Source organism: Sciurus vulgaris (genome assembly GCF_902686455.1).
Source record: "Sciurus vulgaris genome assembly, chromosome: 5".
Taxonomy (NCBI): Eukaryota; Metazoa; Chordata; class Mammalia; order Rodentia; family Sciuridae; genus Sciurus; species Sciurus vulgaris.
This window is the reverse complement of record NC_136465.1, coordinates 47,541,796-47,558,497: the sequence shown is the minus strand read 5'-3', so window position 1 is coordinate 47,558,497 and position 16,702 is coordinate 47,541,796. Positions and strand designations below refer to the sequence as shown.

General features: G+C 38.5%; 1 protein-coding gene across 6 annotated transcripts in view; it reads right to left on the bottom strand.

Moving 5' to 3' along the window:
- The window catches only part of DLC1 (DLC1 Rho GTPase activating protein), a 379,234-nt gene that overhangs the window by 25,328 nt on the left and 337,204 nt on the right, over positions 1-16,702 (bottom strand). For all 6 annotated transcript variants that reach the window (XM_079142732.1, XM_079142731.1, XM_079142733.1 and 3 more), the window contains one exon: positions 3,462-3,533. In XM_079142732.1, coding sequence (XP_078998858.1) covers positions 3,462-3,533 — 72 coding nt within the window. The remainder of the gene's footprint in view (positions 1-3,461; positions 3,534-16,702) is intronic.

The following is a 16,702-nucleotide window of genomic DNA, read 5'->3' as shown; positions in this document are numbered from 1 at the left end:
ACATACACACACAAATTATGTAACAATTAAAAATAAAAAATATATATTTTAAAAATGTGTCCCAGGTTTTGAAATAAAAATCCCTATGATTAAAAAAGATCGCTTGTAGGTAAATGTATCCAGGACAAGCAGGGAGGAGAAAGACCCAGAGCCAGGCTGTGGAAACAGAACAATTCTGAAATTGCCACTAGATAAAGGCACGCTGTTGCCTTCTTTGGAGTTCAGTTATCAAAGTAAACAATGGGCCTTCACAGAAGAACACGTATACAGCAGCACAAGTCAGGAATGGGCAGGATTACCATCATCTGAAAACCTCCCTTTGGCCTTCAAAAAATGGTTAATGCTGCATACTGGAACAGATCTGGCCTTCAGTAGTTTGGGAGCTGCAGGTAACTTATAAAGTTCTAATTCCTGAGTTGAGTAGAGAATGTATGACTTCATTGGTTTCTAATTTATGATCACTGGTTTTAAAGAATGGGCTGGAACTTCTTATTCATCATAATCCATTTTCTAGGGATACTTGTTTAACAACCATAGAAACGAAAAGAGGTACCCCATTGGTGTACAATGAATTAAAATGCAGACTGTAGGGGTTGGGGAGATAGCTCAGTTGGTAGAGTGCTCATCTCATAAGCACCAAGGCACTGGGTTCAATCCCCAGCACCGCAAAAAAAAAAAAAAAACCTGTGAAAATGCAGGCTGTAAAAATTTAAAAAAATAATAATTTAAAAAAATCACAATGAATGTTAATTTATCCTCTGTTATTTTTTCCTGAAAGCAAGAGTGGGAGTACTGATATTGTTTCCGAATGATAATACAGGCAGAACGGTGAAGTAGCTACAGCCCAAACTGATGAAGAGACGGAAGGACAGAGTCTCTCCGAGGGAAATGACTAGTGGCACCGCTACAGCAGAAACATACCAGGAGGCTTACAGGATTATCAGCTCTTAATGAATGAAAGCAAGACAACCACACATCCTTGTGGTTAAGGGAAATGTGACTGTATTAAATAATAGACCTGATATTATAGAATATATTTTTAATACTTATATAGTATAACATCAAATCTATAAATGTAACTAAAAATCTTCCTTGCCCGTTAAGTATAGGTGAAAAAGCAACCATGTTATTTTAGCAATTTCTAATTTAGTGTACCCAGGGCTGTATTTAGATTCCTTTTCTGATCCAAATCAACTACAATTCTGTTTAAAAAAAAAAAAAAAAAAATCCAGTGGTGATTAATTAAATGTGAGCAGTAAAAGAATTAAATTAATAATTTTCACTTATCTACCTAGACTCTCTTCTGAAAGAACTGGTTTCTAGAAGATGATAGTTTAACTCATGCACAGAAGTTTTCTGAATCCAACTTCCAGCTTGGTTGGGTTTAAAGGCAGGAAGTATAAATTGCCAAGTACAAAAATAAAGCTAAACAGGAAGATGAGGAATGTGTGGGTTGGTACGTGGTGTGTATGTGCTCACCCTGAATACAGTGGCAGGATGGAGAGGGGAAATGATAGCCAGAACAATGTACAGTGCACCTCAAAAGCAGGCTTACACTTCAAACAACTTGGGAGCATGAAAGGGTCCCAAAATGTCACTCATGGAAATACCATCTGCATTTTAGAATTGTGAAAGAAGTAAGACAGACTTGAACTGGGTCTTAGCAAACAGACATGTCACAAGAAGGTGCCACTTGGCAGCCAATCAACACCAATATCAACATAATTGAAGGAAATTTAATTTCTGAACAGGCAAAAAGGATAGCCAAGGCAAATGCAATTATCATTCTCTATCTCCAGAGCTGTGAATTGAAAATCTAACTGAAGGCTGTTCCCCACCCATCTTGAAACAGGTCAAGAATTCTAAAGGAAAGATAAGTGACTACTATGACCATAAGAAGTATGGTATTGAACCAACAACTTTTGAAAAAAGAAGAAATGAAACAAAACCAGAGATCTTCTCTGAAATGGAGAAACAGTAAGGTATTTCAGGATTGAGTTTATAGATCAGCAGTGGAGTGCTTGCATAGTATGTGTAAGGCCTTGGGTTCAATTCCCAGTAATAGAAAAAAAAAAAAAAAAAAAAAAAGATGAAAAATATTTGTCTATGTGAGCTACCAGGAGATGATCATGTGTTGCAAATAGAAATGACTTTACCATTTGTCCAACTTTAAAAATTATCCATAAAACAGCAATTTGCTCATTCACAGCTGTAACCACTTTAAAGCAAATTCATATGGAGGGTAATAAAACCCCTATTTAAATGAATGACTTATTCATTTTGACATGCAGAGTACATATAATCTGTCCTGGTACCCAGAGGCTCAGGGAATGAGTCAGATTTGAGGACCCATAACCTCAGCAAATAGTCACCTCCAGGGCACTAATGAGATGATGATATGAAAAAAAAATTTAGTCCAGACACTGATTTTTTTTAAAAGGTCTATTTTTCTTAATTAATAAATTGCACAGGAAAAAAAATCAAAATCAAAAGACAATTTAAGGAAGAGTGAAATGCTTAATTACAAGTGGAGGGAAAGATAGCATCAACTCATGACCCACAAAGGATGAGAATGTAGAATCCAGAGCCCTTAACAATCATTTAAAAAATCACAATTAACTTAGAAGGATGGTAGGCCTGAGACAGTTCAAAGAAAAGCAAATACATATGGCCAGTGACCTGAGTAACTGCTTATTTTTGTTAATGATAAGGGAAATGGAAGTGAAAATCTATCTGATATCATTTTATATCCATTTGATTGGCAAAAATTAAAGTCTGACAATATAAAGTATTGAGTGTATGTGGACGGACAAGATCTTTATATATGATTGGCAGGAGTTAAAATTGGTACAACTATCTAAGAAAAATTTGCTGTATGCATATTTTTTAAATTACGAAGCCACTCTCTTACTAGGAATATCCAAAAAGATAAACTATTATACATGCACTTCAAGAGATGGGCACAAGAACATTCAAAACAGCAGAGTTTACAAAAGCAAAACAACTGAAATGTTCACCAATCAAGAGTGTGGACAGAAATAAGCTTCAGTGGTCTATCCACAAGATAGGGTATTGTGCATGAACCATAGGGACACATGGTTTAGAAAAATCTTAAAAAAATATTCTAAGTGAAAACACGAAATCCCACAAGATTATATACAGCATAAATATCCCTTTTATAAAGGTAAAAATAACTATAAAATATACTTTTGAGGAAACAGTAAGAAAAAATGAATGCAAGAAACTAGTGAACAGGTTTCAGTACTTGGGACAGAAAAGGGGGCAGGTGGGTGTGTTATTATCAAGGTCTTAGCTTTTGTGTTGATGGTGGGGGTCTCAGGTACTCACTACATTATTTTTCAAAAAAAATCAAACATATACCAAATAACAAAATGAATAATAACCATGAACCGAAGATTATAATCATGTCAATTTAAAGAAAAATGGCCTTCCTGGCTTACCTTCATAAAGTTGTGCATACTGGGGGAAACCAGTTGCCCGCAGCCAGTCACACGCTTCCTTGGCTTCAATTTCTAGAACAGAAGAAAGACAAAGTTGTCAGCCTCATACACTCCAGCTTGCTTCTTTTCTCCTTAATAAACTGATTTCATTATATAAGCAAAACCTGACTTTAATAGAAAATACAGATAGGCAAGCAAGCAAAAAGCCCACTCGATTCAAATAGTTTACATTTTTATGCATCTTTCCAGAGTTTTTCAAATGTATGTAATGACATGTCTTCCCTTTAAAGAAAACACAGCAATGGGGTCCTAGAAGTAGGTTACTCTGCCCTGCTTCAGAAGTGCTCCTGCTACAGATGATTATAAAAATAGGGAATAACGACAGAGTGGAAGAGGACCCAATAACAATTTTAAGCCTGCCTGGCCTAACCTGCTTTCCTTTTTTACTTCCACATAATCCACCTGGTACATGGGGCACCCTAGAGTAGAACTGAACTGGCAAGGTTACATACCTGTGTCACCTATGGGCTGGGTGTTTTCACAGCCCCAGGTAACCTGGTGATGAGCCTTCAGGCCCCCCGGGTATTAACCAGTAGAAGAGAGGTGGGGGCTGCTACATAACATGGAGGGCATGAAGTCAATAAATCCCAGTCTTGGCAGGCTGAAAGGCCTAATAAAGCTTCTCCTTCCCTGTGGTTTACCATCTTGTAGATAGTATTGATAAACAGGAAGGCCCAGAGCAACCAACACACTGTTACAGCTCACTCAAGCACCTATTTACAATCCCATTAAAACTGACTCACAGAGGAGGTCCTGGGCACATTAATTAGTTTCTCAGTTTGAACAAAGAATTTTCCTTTCAACTCCTCTTCCCACCTTCCTCAGGCCATTAGAGTACTTAGTAATGTGAGGCTATTCAATCTTTTATAGAGGTCGCAACATGGCTTAATTTACCCCAGATTCAAATCTTCATTAAGCATCTCTCCTCTGAGCCAGATGTGGGGTGGATGGCCAATATTAGGAGAGGTATAAGCATCTTACTTTTGTCTAGTAACTTTACCGTTTCAAAGCATTTTTCACCTATTATTTCAGGAGTTCCTTGGCCTTTCAAGAAAGGTAATTAAGAACACTCAAATTCATTAAAGCAGGTAGGAATGACCTTATTGAGGACACCAAAGAGAAAAACAAGCCCCTGATTTTCCAAGCCAGTTAATACCCCAACTAAAAACAATCATGACCTAGAATGGAAAGGTATGGTAATGTTTCCTTGCATGAGTCTTTTCAGTGTAGAGATGAAAGTACCACCATTAGACACAAGATTTAGGACTAAATTTGGGTTGAAGAATGGAGTGACATTAATGTGCAAAGACTTCAATGTTTGCACTGAATAAAAGAATCTATAGAATAGTCCCATGTGAATTATCTAAATTTAATTTTTTTTTTTTTTTTAGTTTAGATGGACACAATACTTTATTTTTATGTGGTGCTGAGGATGGAAACCAGTGCCTCACATGTGCTAGGCAAGTGCTCTATCACTGAGCTACAACCCAGTCCCTTAACTTTTTATTTTTCATGTATTTACAGCCATACCTGGTCTCCATAAGGAGGTTTTGAATAAAATTACAAACACTTTACTTTCTAGAAAACTACTGACTGGGGAAACATATCAAAGCTCAATATTTTATTTTAAAGAATGAGGAAATAACTTTTTCCCTATCTCCATATCTTCTACTGTCCCCCAAAGATAGATATGGAAAGAAAAAGAGGCTGCTTATTTAAATTAAAAAATAATAATAATTCTCTGCTTCTAGCTCCTTAGAGATTATTTTCAATGAACAAATTATTAGGCACTGAACAACATATTGTTAAAAAGTAAATGTGACTACTCTCATAATATTTTACTTAATAAGTGATGAATACCATAAGCAGAAATTCTCAATGTCCACCTTTTTTTGACTGTGTTCAGACATAACATCAGGTCAGCACACAGAAGAGCCTGAACTACAGACACCACTTCACCAGATTTCATCCCCATTTACTTTTCTGATTTTCTTATTAAAATGGTTTCATATTGAGAGTATTCAATTTACTGAATACTTTACAAATTGCAAAATATTTTCACATATAGTATTTAGGTAAGGTTGCATGGGATGTCAATAACACACAAACCCACTCTTCAGTCCTTGCCATTCTTAATTTCTACCACTAAGAAAATGAAATTTACTCACATAACCAAAACTTGATACAGTTTAAATAGTCACTCTTAGGACCACGTGGTGAAAAAGAAATGATGTGGAAATTTTTTTTTTTTTTTATTTTAAAGCAGGTAAGTTAATTATAACCATAAAATGATTAAGAAGCAGTATTTTGGGGCTGGGTTTGTGGCTCAGTGGTAGAGTGCTTGCCTGGAATGCATGAGGCTCTGGGTTCGATTCTCAGCACTACATATAAATAAATAAATGTCCATTGACAACTAAAAAAAAAAAAAATATATATATATATAAAAAGCAGTAAAGAACCACAGAGCTCTGGTGATTTTACCCTTCCTTTTCCTCATCCTAAAATAAATGAGCATGTTCTTCTTTTAGAAAGAAACAATGGGGTCAGATGTGGTGGTGGTAATCCCAGCAACTGGGAAGGCTGAGGCAGGAGGACCGTAAGATCGAAGCCAGCCTCAACAACTTAGCAAGGCCCTAAGCAGTTTAGCAAGAACTTGTCCCAAAATAAAAAATAAAAGGGGCTGAGGATGTGGCTCAGTGGTTAAATGTCCCTAGGTTCAATCCCCAGTGCTAAAAAGCAAAAAGGAAACAAAGGGAAACAGATAAATATGACTATTTTACATTAAAAACGTCCACTCATTGAAAATTTAGGCTGCATAATAAAGGAGAATTTAACTCACTACTTTGGTAGAAATCAGAATTAGAAGACTCTAAAACATCCTCATAGATATTTTAGAAAGTGGAATATTTATAGACTTTACTCCTGGTCTTTCTGATTAGCAGGTCAAGAGAAAGCACTAATAATCAAACACAAACAGTGATTTTAAAAACATTCGCATGTTACTTTTAATATGAAATGAATCCATGTCTACAAGTAGGTCAGGCAGGGAATGCCTTTCTAGGTTTACTCCCTGACTCAGATCATGACTTTTACTCTAGTTGCCCTAACTAAAACCCCCAGGTCTCCAGTCTCTCCTCTCTTGAGAGAATCTATCCACCAACCCTGGCTCATCCAAATTCCTGAGTTATAGTTTTGGTCTCATCTCTCTCACAAATGGCTTAGAAAATCAAGTCTCAACACCTGTGTGTGATTTCCAAAGCCTTCCATGTGACATCCAACCTAATTTTTCAGTTCCTGTTTTCCTGCCTCCTAGCCAAAGTAAACTGAGTGCTCATCACCACACACCCCCTGACTTCCTTGGCCTGAACGCCCTATTGCCTGCATAAGGTCAAATTTCATTCATCCCAAGGTCCAACACAAATTCTTCCACCAGTATGTTCCCAGATATCTGGACAACTCCATCAATTTTTAAATTTAACTTTTATTGAGCATCTGATATATGCAAAGCCCTATCTGCGCACTGGATGCACATTAGGTCATTTACTCTGAATACTGATCCTAAAATGTGGAGTACTTATATCATTTCCAACATAAAAGGAGGCTAAGAAATCAGGCAGGCAAGTAACCATCTCTCCTTAAATGAACTTTCTACACTCAAATACCATAGTAGGAGAGGCAACAAAAAACTGAAAGAAATGCAATTTCCTTCCTGAAAGACAAGTTCTTCTCTTTAAAAAAAAAAAAAAAATGTAGCAATGAACAAAGTTTAAAATATTAAAGAAAATCACATTCAGTCACCTTACCATTTCCCCCAGGACCATTTTAGAGACTTCTGGAAGGCTCTGAGGATATGATTTTTCCCTGAGTAAAAGCGGTGTTGATGTGCAAATGACGAGGACGATTTTTAAAACTCATTCCCCACTGGGCACAGATGTCATTATACACTAAAAATCCAATGGAAAATATAATGAAACTTTCCTGGCTTTTCTCTAAGTGAGCACCACACACATGTTAAGGAGGACATAGGAAATTTTTATTTGAAACAGCTTTAGTCATTGGTCCTTTTGCAAAACAGTTCTGCATGTTCCTTGAATGAGGTCGGGGAGATCCTTTTGTATATGTCTGGGAACCATTAGGCCATATTTGCATATTTGCATGATGGGAAGCCCGTATCTTCTCACTCCCCTCAACAGTAAGTTAGCAGATGTCTAACAGACCCTCATCACTCTGCTGAGGTCTGAGGTCCTCAGTGGGCTGAACAACAGAGGTGGGGTCTAAGCAGATGGGATTACTTCTGGCTTCTGTCTGCTTTACCTTCACAGTGGAAACTCAGGTTTCTCCCCTTCTTCCCCAATATGTACCAAAACCAGGACGCTTTCAAACACTACACTGATGGGGATTGAACCCAGGGGCACTTTCCTACTAAGCTACATCCCCAGTCCTTTTTTATTCTGAGACAGGGGTCTCAGTTAGTTGCTGAGACTGGCTTTGAGCTTGTGAGCCTCCTCTTTCAGTCTTGCTGGGATTACAGGCTTGCACTGCCGTGAGGGCTCTGAATTTGTTTCTTAAATGCAATTCTAAGGAATTAGAGGAATGTTAGGAAAATTCAAGCAATTTCCCAATTCCTTGAATTTCCTGAAATATGACAGATTTGTGGGCAAAAGTTCATGGAAAAGTTGCTGCTTTCACCGCTATAGGGAGCTACCTTAGTTGTAGGGGCAGGCGGTGCTGGTGCTTTTCTGATCCAAAGATTCACTCCGTTTCTGTGTGATGCAGATTCCTTCAAATGAGATGGAAGATTCTGCCTATCATTTCTCCTGTGGCCAATTTTGTAAGGATGTCGTGTAGCTGGACATGATGGCTTTAATAACAATGCACATTCATCTGGTGCATGTCCCAGACTGGGTCACCTGGGGAAGCAAACTAGGGTCTTGAAGGCTTGTAGTAATGGGAAGGTATCTATCTCAGAACTCTCAACCCTGGATGGAGGAGGCACCGCCTTGGGGGTCTTTCTACAAAACACCCACTTGCAGGTGTTCTGATTTATTCACTGGAGGGAGGACTGGATACGGTATTTCATGGAAGTTTCCTAAATAAGTTTGAGTGTAGCCAGGATTGAAAATCCAAGAACCAGACAACCTACCTCCATAGTCCTTTGTCCTGGACTCTTTTTTCCTTTGGTTTATTCTAACAGCCCCCTAAATGAACACTCTGGTAAGTATTGCCACCTCCCTACTTTCAACAAATCTGAAAAATGGGGTTGATTTTATGGAACTCATACTTCATTGTGTTGCTCCTCTGTCCATAATTTTTCAGTGACTGTCCACTGCCTTTCAGATAGAATTCAAACTCCTCAGCAAAATCCTACTGCTTTCATATCTTGGCCTCTACTGTCCCTTCAGTTCTTGGAAGGTAGGCCTCCAAATACAAGCTCAAGGTTCCCAGTATATCTTGTGCTCTGACCCCAAGGACTGTATTCTCTCCCTTGCCTCCAATAAATTCCCACAGACTTCTCGCTTCTTATTCATTTGTACATCTCCAAAGACTCATTTTTTGGACATTGCAATCACACAATATTTGTCTGAAGGAGGAAAAGGAAAATTCACTAATATTCTCCTTTCTTCAAAGGGAGACTGAACTCTGACTTGAATCCCTTTCTCTTTGTAATTATAAAAATAAATGTCATACACACATTCAACTGCCAAAGACTGTCAATCAGGAGTTATCTATGCAAAATGAATTCCTAGCAGGGCTAAGTCAGATAACAGAATGCGCACTTTGTATTTATTAAGCTCTAAAGTTATCTAATCACAGCAAAGATTTTGACAGCAACTAGTAGCATTCCTACCCTCAGGTGCTTAAAAAATTCCAAACATCTTCTGGCACATATTTTGAAGGTTAAAAAAAATGTTAGGAAGCTTCTGGTAGACTGGTCAACCACTCATTCAGTCTTTTAGGTCATGTGGCCTAACAGTGGCCAACCCAAATTCACTGTGAGGTGTATTCTAGTATGGTCATTCATTTAGGTGAAGGCAATCAGCCTTTAATTGTCCCTTCATTTAATATTTACTTATTGTCAGAACAATCACAGACCAGAGTTCCTGCCCTGAAGCAGGAAGCCCCATGGAAAGGTAATTCACAGTTGAGTACAGGGTCTCTGATGGCCCTCTATCATCAATTTAGGAATAGTTTCCTAAGGGCCACCCTAAGGTCTGTGAGTTAGTTAAGTCCTAAGTGACTCTGTAGAGGCAGCTCCAGTGAGCCCCTAGCTCTCTGGTGAAAGCTGCAGTCCTAATGGTCACATGTCCTGCTCCTGACTATACCCCATCTGCCACCCAACTCCCTCTGACTCCTTGATCCAGCCATACTGGCTCTTCCCACCAGCCACTTCCCTTTTTTCCTTTAGTTTTTCTTTTCTACACCACTATTTAGTATGTTTACTTTCTGTCTTTCCTCTTTATGACCTACACAAAAGCAAGTTCTTTTTTTTAAATACCTTTATTTATTTATTTATTTTTATGTGGTGCAGAGGATTGAACCCAGTGCCTCATACGTGATAGGCAAGTGCTCTCCTACTGGGCCATAACCCCAGCTCCCAAAGACAAGTTTTTTTTTTTTTTTTTTTTTTGTCTATTTTATTTTCTGCTACATCCAAAGCACCTATAGTTGTTTATGACAGAGTAGCTGCTCAATAAATTAATACTACACTAATAAATAAATCATTGATTTGATTTCCATTCCCATTAAGTAGTCTTAAGTTCTCTAATCAAAATCCACAAGAAATAAATTTTACATTGCAACCTAGCATACACACCTGTATACGTATAAGTACACTTTCATGTATCTAAATGTGTACATGTAAGACCACAAGAAGTCTCAAATAACACAATAAATGATGCACTCTGACAATTTTCTATTCTAATTTTTGAAATGCTTTACCAGAGTTACCAGTTTGAAAGGCACTAGTCCCATGCATAGCTTTTTCTTAAAAAAGCAAAACAAAAACTAAGAACTTCTGTATAGTACAAAGAAAAATGTGATGCGACATAGGAAAGAGGTCTATTAACTCAGAGATGGAAGATCTGTCCCTTCCTGCTGGGCTTCTTCAATAGTTTGTGCTCAGCCTTCATTTAAGGAGGAGTGAATAGCTCCTATGTAAGACTGGGTTGTGGGAGAAGATCCCAGGTAAAGGAGACTGAGCTGAGTGGAGACCTGGAGAAGCACAGGTATCTGTGAAGGAATGCTAGGCAGGGGGAGTTACTGTAACATACAGCAAAGGGAGAAGGCAGTTATCCCCATACTGTGGACATTAGCACATACTGAGCCTGGTCATGTAATGAGTTATCACCATTATTTCCTCAGATGTAAAACAGCTTTGCATCTGGGTATCCCAAATACTTGATAATCCATCACAAAAAGGGCACAAAACATCAACTGTAACAGCTCAGGAAAACAAGTCCCAGAAAGAACCCACTGCCCAGTGAGGCAGCCTTAAGAAAATAATCTCTGTGGCCCAGTTCCCTCATCGGCATAACCTGGGATTGTTACAGACTTTGGAAATTCCTTAAACTTCTGATTCTGCTATTCCTCTTATATAAGGGGGACATGGAGGGCAAAAGGGATTGTTGCACTAAGACAATTCTCAGAGTAAGATCCATCCCTATTGTTACTTTTCTCAATTTCTCATCAATTAGGAGATGGTTTTCCTCCTTCAAAACATGGGGTCAACAGAAACTGTGCTGAGTGGTCCCCAATTTAGTAATTGTATTGAAGTTTTTAACTTAAAATCTTGAATGTGCTTTAAAAAAAATACATATATATATATATGTATATTTTTTTTTAGTTATAGGTGGACACAATACCTTTATTTTATTTTTATGTGGTGCTAAGGATCAAACCCAGGGCCTCATGCGTGCTAGGCAAGCATTCTATCACTGAGCCACAAACCTGGTTCCATGAATGCACTTTTTAATGGATCGATTTCTTGATTTGTCCCATGAAAGCTATGTTCATGATATAGAGAACACAAGATAAACAATGTTTGCTCATGTGTGTCTACAGCCCTCGAACTAAATTCCATCTTTATTGGAAAACACTCCAGGGCACAGAAAACTCTCAGTGTTTTACTTTGCCTATTGATCATGCAGGCTTCCATGGCAGCACCCAAATAGAGTTTTGCATCTTTTCTTTTTGTAAATGAAGAAGCTGGTGCAGTCTGGGTTATGTGCTGAAGGTTCCAGCACCACGTAACCCTCACCCCAAGCTACAGCTCCCCTTGCCTAGTCACTAGTCACTCACGTTTAAATCACTGACTGTTTCTTTTCTTTCTTTTTTTTTTTTTTCCTGTTTCTTAGTACCAATAAGAAATGGAAGTGGAAGTTTTTCTTTTCAACTACTCCCCCGCCCCTTGAGTTTTGGAGACAGATATGCTGCTTTCTAGTAAAGAACATTCCTAGAAATAAAAGTGGGGGAGAACCGAGCCATTTTCTCCCCCTGTGATGTGATGACAACTTAATAAATGGTTTTGCTTTGAAAGAAGGAAACCTCTGGAGACAAACTCAGCAAGCCTATACCTGGGATTAAGTACTTCAAGTGACACTTTAGCAATGCAGAAATTAAATCAATTGAAATTCCCTTTGAGGATCATTTAGTATAAGCATTTGCAAAGTATTAGTAACACACAAACCGGGAAAAGGCAAGTGGCTTACTCAAACTAGGTGTCCTTCTCTCACACAGGCAATAGCTCTGTGTTAAGTTGAGCCCATGAGTGACATGGCTGTCAGTCACTCCTTGTGCTGATGCACTTATTTTCAGGAACAGAAAGTACCTCCCTACCAATCCAAAACAGGCACTTACTACCCAAACTGAAATGAAAAATAAACTATTAAGGAAATACACACTGCCTTATCACATCTTTTTATTTCATTTCAGTAGGGTAGGATAAAACAAACCTTTGGAACACTTACAAACACACACACCCCTACCTATCAATACATATGCACATGCACATATTTCTAGTATTCTACATTAAATACTTATGCATTTTGAACTGCTCTAAGTGAAATGGTTTGAAACAGCTTCTATAATAGTAAGTCCTTTCAGGGTGATAACTGCATGGATTAAGATAATTTCAAGAAAGAAAATTATCTAAGTAACATACTGTGAAGGACCCTTATTTTTCTGGAAAATAAAGCAGAAGTCATAAGATTACATAATCCATTTCCTTTTAAAACTTAGTATGCAAGGCAAAATTCCAGGTTACAAGCCTAGAGTAATCCATACCCATCATTAAAGGCTGGTACACACATTAGTTCTCCAAAGCTCAGTTTTACTAAGGTTAGCTCCTGCAAAACTTGGCTTTTGTCCTAAGTTTTACCATGCTATACCACAGGAAAAATAAAATACTGTGCAAATCAAAATGCCACAAAAACCTTGAATAGAAAAAAAGGGCATAGGAAATAATTCTTAAACACACACACACACATACATGCACGCACAAAAAAACCTGTTGCTTTTATTTTAGTTACTACTGACAGAAAAAAAGAAAATCAAGAAATAAAATATTAAGTTCCCATATCAAAAACCAATAAAAAATTTAAAAATGGCAGATACTGGCTAAAGGTATAAACTATTTCCAGCCTTCCCTATGTCTAAATTAAAAAAGAAATACCATTCAATCTGTCAAGTTCAGTATTTTTGTTTTGTTTTGGTGATGTTGAGGGTTGAACCCAGGGCCTCATTTAAGATATGCAAGTGCTCTATCACTGAACTATATCCCCAGTCCCTAACAAGTTCAGTTTTGTGCCAAAAAGTATAGGAAAAAAATAACACTATCCGCCAGGCGCTGTGGCACACATCTGTAATCCAGTGACTCGGAAGGCTGAGGTAGGAGGAATGACCTCGAGTTCAAAGCCAGCCTCACCAACTTAGCGAGGCCCTGTCTCTAAATAAATACAAAAAGGCCTGGGGATGTGACTCAATTGTTGAGTGACCCTGTGTTCAATCCCTGATACCAAAATAAAATAAAACAATACTATCTATCTTCTAAATGAATTAAGGAATTATTTTCTTTAAAAACAGCTTGGGACTCTCAGCCCCCTTACAGGTATGCACATACTAATGGTCAAAATTTACTTCAAATACATCACTTAGTTTCTTACAAACACATTAAGATGCTCACCTTGTTGCTATCCCCATCTTGCGCACACATGCTGGCAGGAAGGGGTGTGAGGCTCATTCAACCCACGTATGACCTGGGACTAGTCACTGAACTCCCTTGCATCTCAGCTGCCCCTCATTAGAGAAGAGGCACTGCTTTTCCAGGTTGCCTTTGCAAAGTTCTGGATTCTCCCTTTTACAAATGCACAAGCATTACACAAAATTCCTTTTCCGTGCTATGTAGTTTGGAAGAGAGTTGTGTGAGCACTGGATCTCTTATGAGGTCATTATTTCTCCAGATTCAGGAGTTAAAGATGAATTCAGGATTTCAGCATCTTCTATCTATTTTGTCACTCCAGTGTGACAAAAGGCATAGCATAGCTGTAGGGCAGTTCGGAGCATGGGTCACAGGCCATTTCACCTCTAAAGTCTCTTCCTCCCTGGTTTCCTAAGTGCTGGGAGCCTGGGAAATGCTAGAACCTCAGGGTGTGGAAAACTTTTGTCCCCTAAACATCCTTTAGAGACTCCTGCAGGAGGAGGAAGGCGCCTTTCTGACAAGCTTCAGGAAGCGACCTCTAGTCCTCTCCACAGGACACTCAAAGGTGGGGCAGGGCAAAGAACAAAATGTGGATGGGAGGTGTCAAAGCCATCTGAGGACTCAGCTTCACTGACCTCAGCCTTCAATTAGCTTTTGATTTTTTTCTCCAGGTGGGGGAGGGGTGCAGACATAAAAAGGCCACCAAGTCAAGGTAAGCTAAGTCTAGCAGCAGTGGAACAAAAACCTAAGGTGAGGGATGAAGAGATTGATTTCCACTGGGTTGCCTCGACCTCAGCAAGGAATAAGCGTTTACCTGTGGTGCCCAAGAATTGGGCTTCCTATATTCAAACATTTTCAGTGATACCTGGCAAAAATATTTTTCCCTTAGAAATATACTTTTAAAATATTTTCACTGAAGAAAACTTTATTCAGTACAGTAGACAGAGGGTAACTTTCAGAAAAAGTTATCTTGGAACCCTTTCCCCCAAATGGTAATTTAGACAGAGGCTGCTTGTGTCTCTACTCAATAGGTTCCAGAGATGGGAGGCAAAAAATTTCATCATTCCCAGGTCTCAACATTACAGCTCTTTGCCTATGAGCCCAAGCCACCCAATACTGCAAAGTAATTGAAAGACTATGAGTCCTTCTAGAACAGTCTGGCTATTGCTTGTGAAGATATATAAAAAACCAATACAGGCTAAATATGCAGGACTTTCTTCCTGTCTGCCATTAATTACAATGGCCAGGAAGAAATATCTAGTGAAACAATGGTTAAGACAGAGTAGACCTAATTAAAAGACCCTGGCAGGAGTCCTAATCATTATTGATCATGATAATCCTTAACAATAACTCAAGGTCCCACCTAAGGAAAAAGTGCTGACAGACAGGAAGAACCCCTCTCAGCCGGGAATCTTACCCCTTTTACACTAACTCAATCTCTGACTACCCTTAACCACAAGTTCAGTTATCACCATCAACTGCGACTTGAAAATATTAAATGGAAAATTCCAGAAATAAATAACTCAGTCTTCAAAATCTTTTATTACAGTATATTGTTATTATTGTCCTATTTTATTATTATTATTGTTCATCTCTTACTGTGCCTAATTTATAAATGAAACTTTATCATAAACATGTATGCATAGAAAAAAAATAGAGTTAACAACTTTGGGGCCTATCCATGATTTCAGGCATCTACTGGGGGTCCTGATATTTTATTCCCCAAGGACAAATGGGGGCTGCTGTCATTTGAGTTTGAAAGAAAACACCACAGATGCACTATTCTTTTTTTTTTTTGGTGGTACTGGGGATTGAACTCAGGGCCTTGTGCTTGCAAGGCAAGCACTCTACCAATTGAGGTATCTCCCCAGCCCACAGATGCACTATTCATAGCAGCAACCTATATCTATAAAACAGATTTTAGGCCTATAGCATTGTCTGCCCTAAATCAAGAAGAATGCTCAGGTCTGTATTCTTCTATATGCAATAGTCACAGAATCAGAAAACAGACAACTGATAAAGTCTGTTCCAGAAAAGCACAGTCCTGGAAAAGAGGAACTGGAGACTGTGCTTTTTAGGGTACAATAGACGGGAACACTTCATAGTTGGCTATTGTAACTTGACCTTGACCATTATAAAGAAGGAGCGTGTCTTTTATGTTTTGAATGCTCTATAGATTATTCCTTTGCATTATAGCCTCAAAACATCAACAGTTTTAGGGGCAATTCTGTTAAAAATGAACATTCGGAGACACAGAGGTACAACTGAGTTCAGAGATTAAAGCAACTTTCTCTCTCCCACTGGACCCCAATTCATGTCACTGTAATCACTGGACTGTGCAAACATTAAAAATTAAAATCTCATTTCTCTCTGAGTCTATTTTACAATCTCTAGAACAGGCTTGGCCTGATGTGAGTCTGTATGCAGTCACACCATGGGGCCAGGTTTTGCTATGATGTTCTAAATCTGAGAATTCATTCTACTGATTTGGTAATAGCCAGGGAGGAAGGGGAAACATCTGAAGTTATTTTTACTTTTGCAGGTCTTCTAGCTATACAGGGTGAATAGCAGGGTGGATCAAGTATTGTCTGGAGCTCTTCAGGATCTTTTTTTTTTTTTGCATGGCCTCATTTCCGTCTTCCTGTTGCTAGGAAGGAGAGTTAAGCTTGAGAAACTCGTGTTTACAATACTGGACCATCCTGTCTAGAACAAGGCCCTCTTCAAAAAAGTCCAATTCGCTCCACTCACTGTACTTTAGATGCCCCCATTCTTTGGACCAAATCACCCTTCCCCGAATATTTTCAAATTGCGTATTTACCCGCCCTAAGTCATAAAAATACCACTCTCATTTAAACATTGCATCATGGCTTAAAATCTCCATGGGGACACCCAGGGAAACCCAAGTACTTATTTTTGTATTTGAAACCACTTCTTGGAATCTCACCAAACCTCTGATTGGAAGGCATCTCACTGGGACCTCCCATAT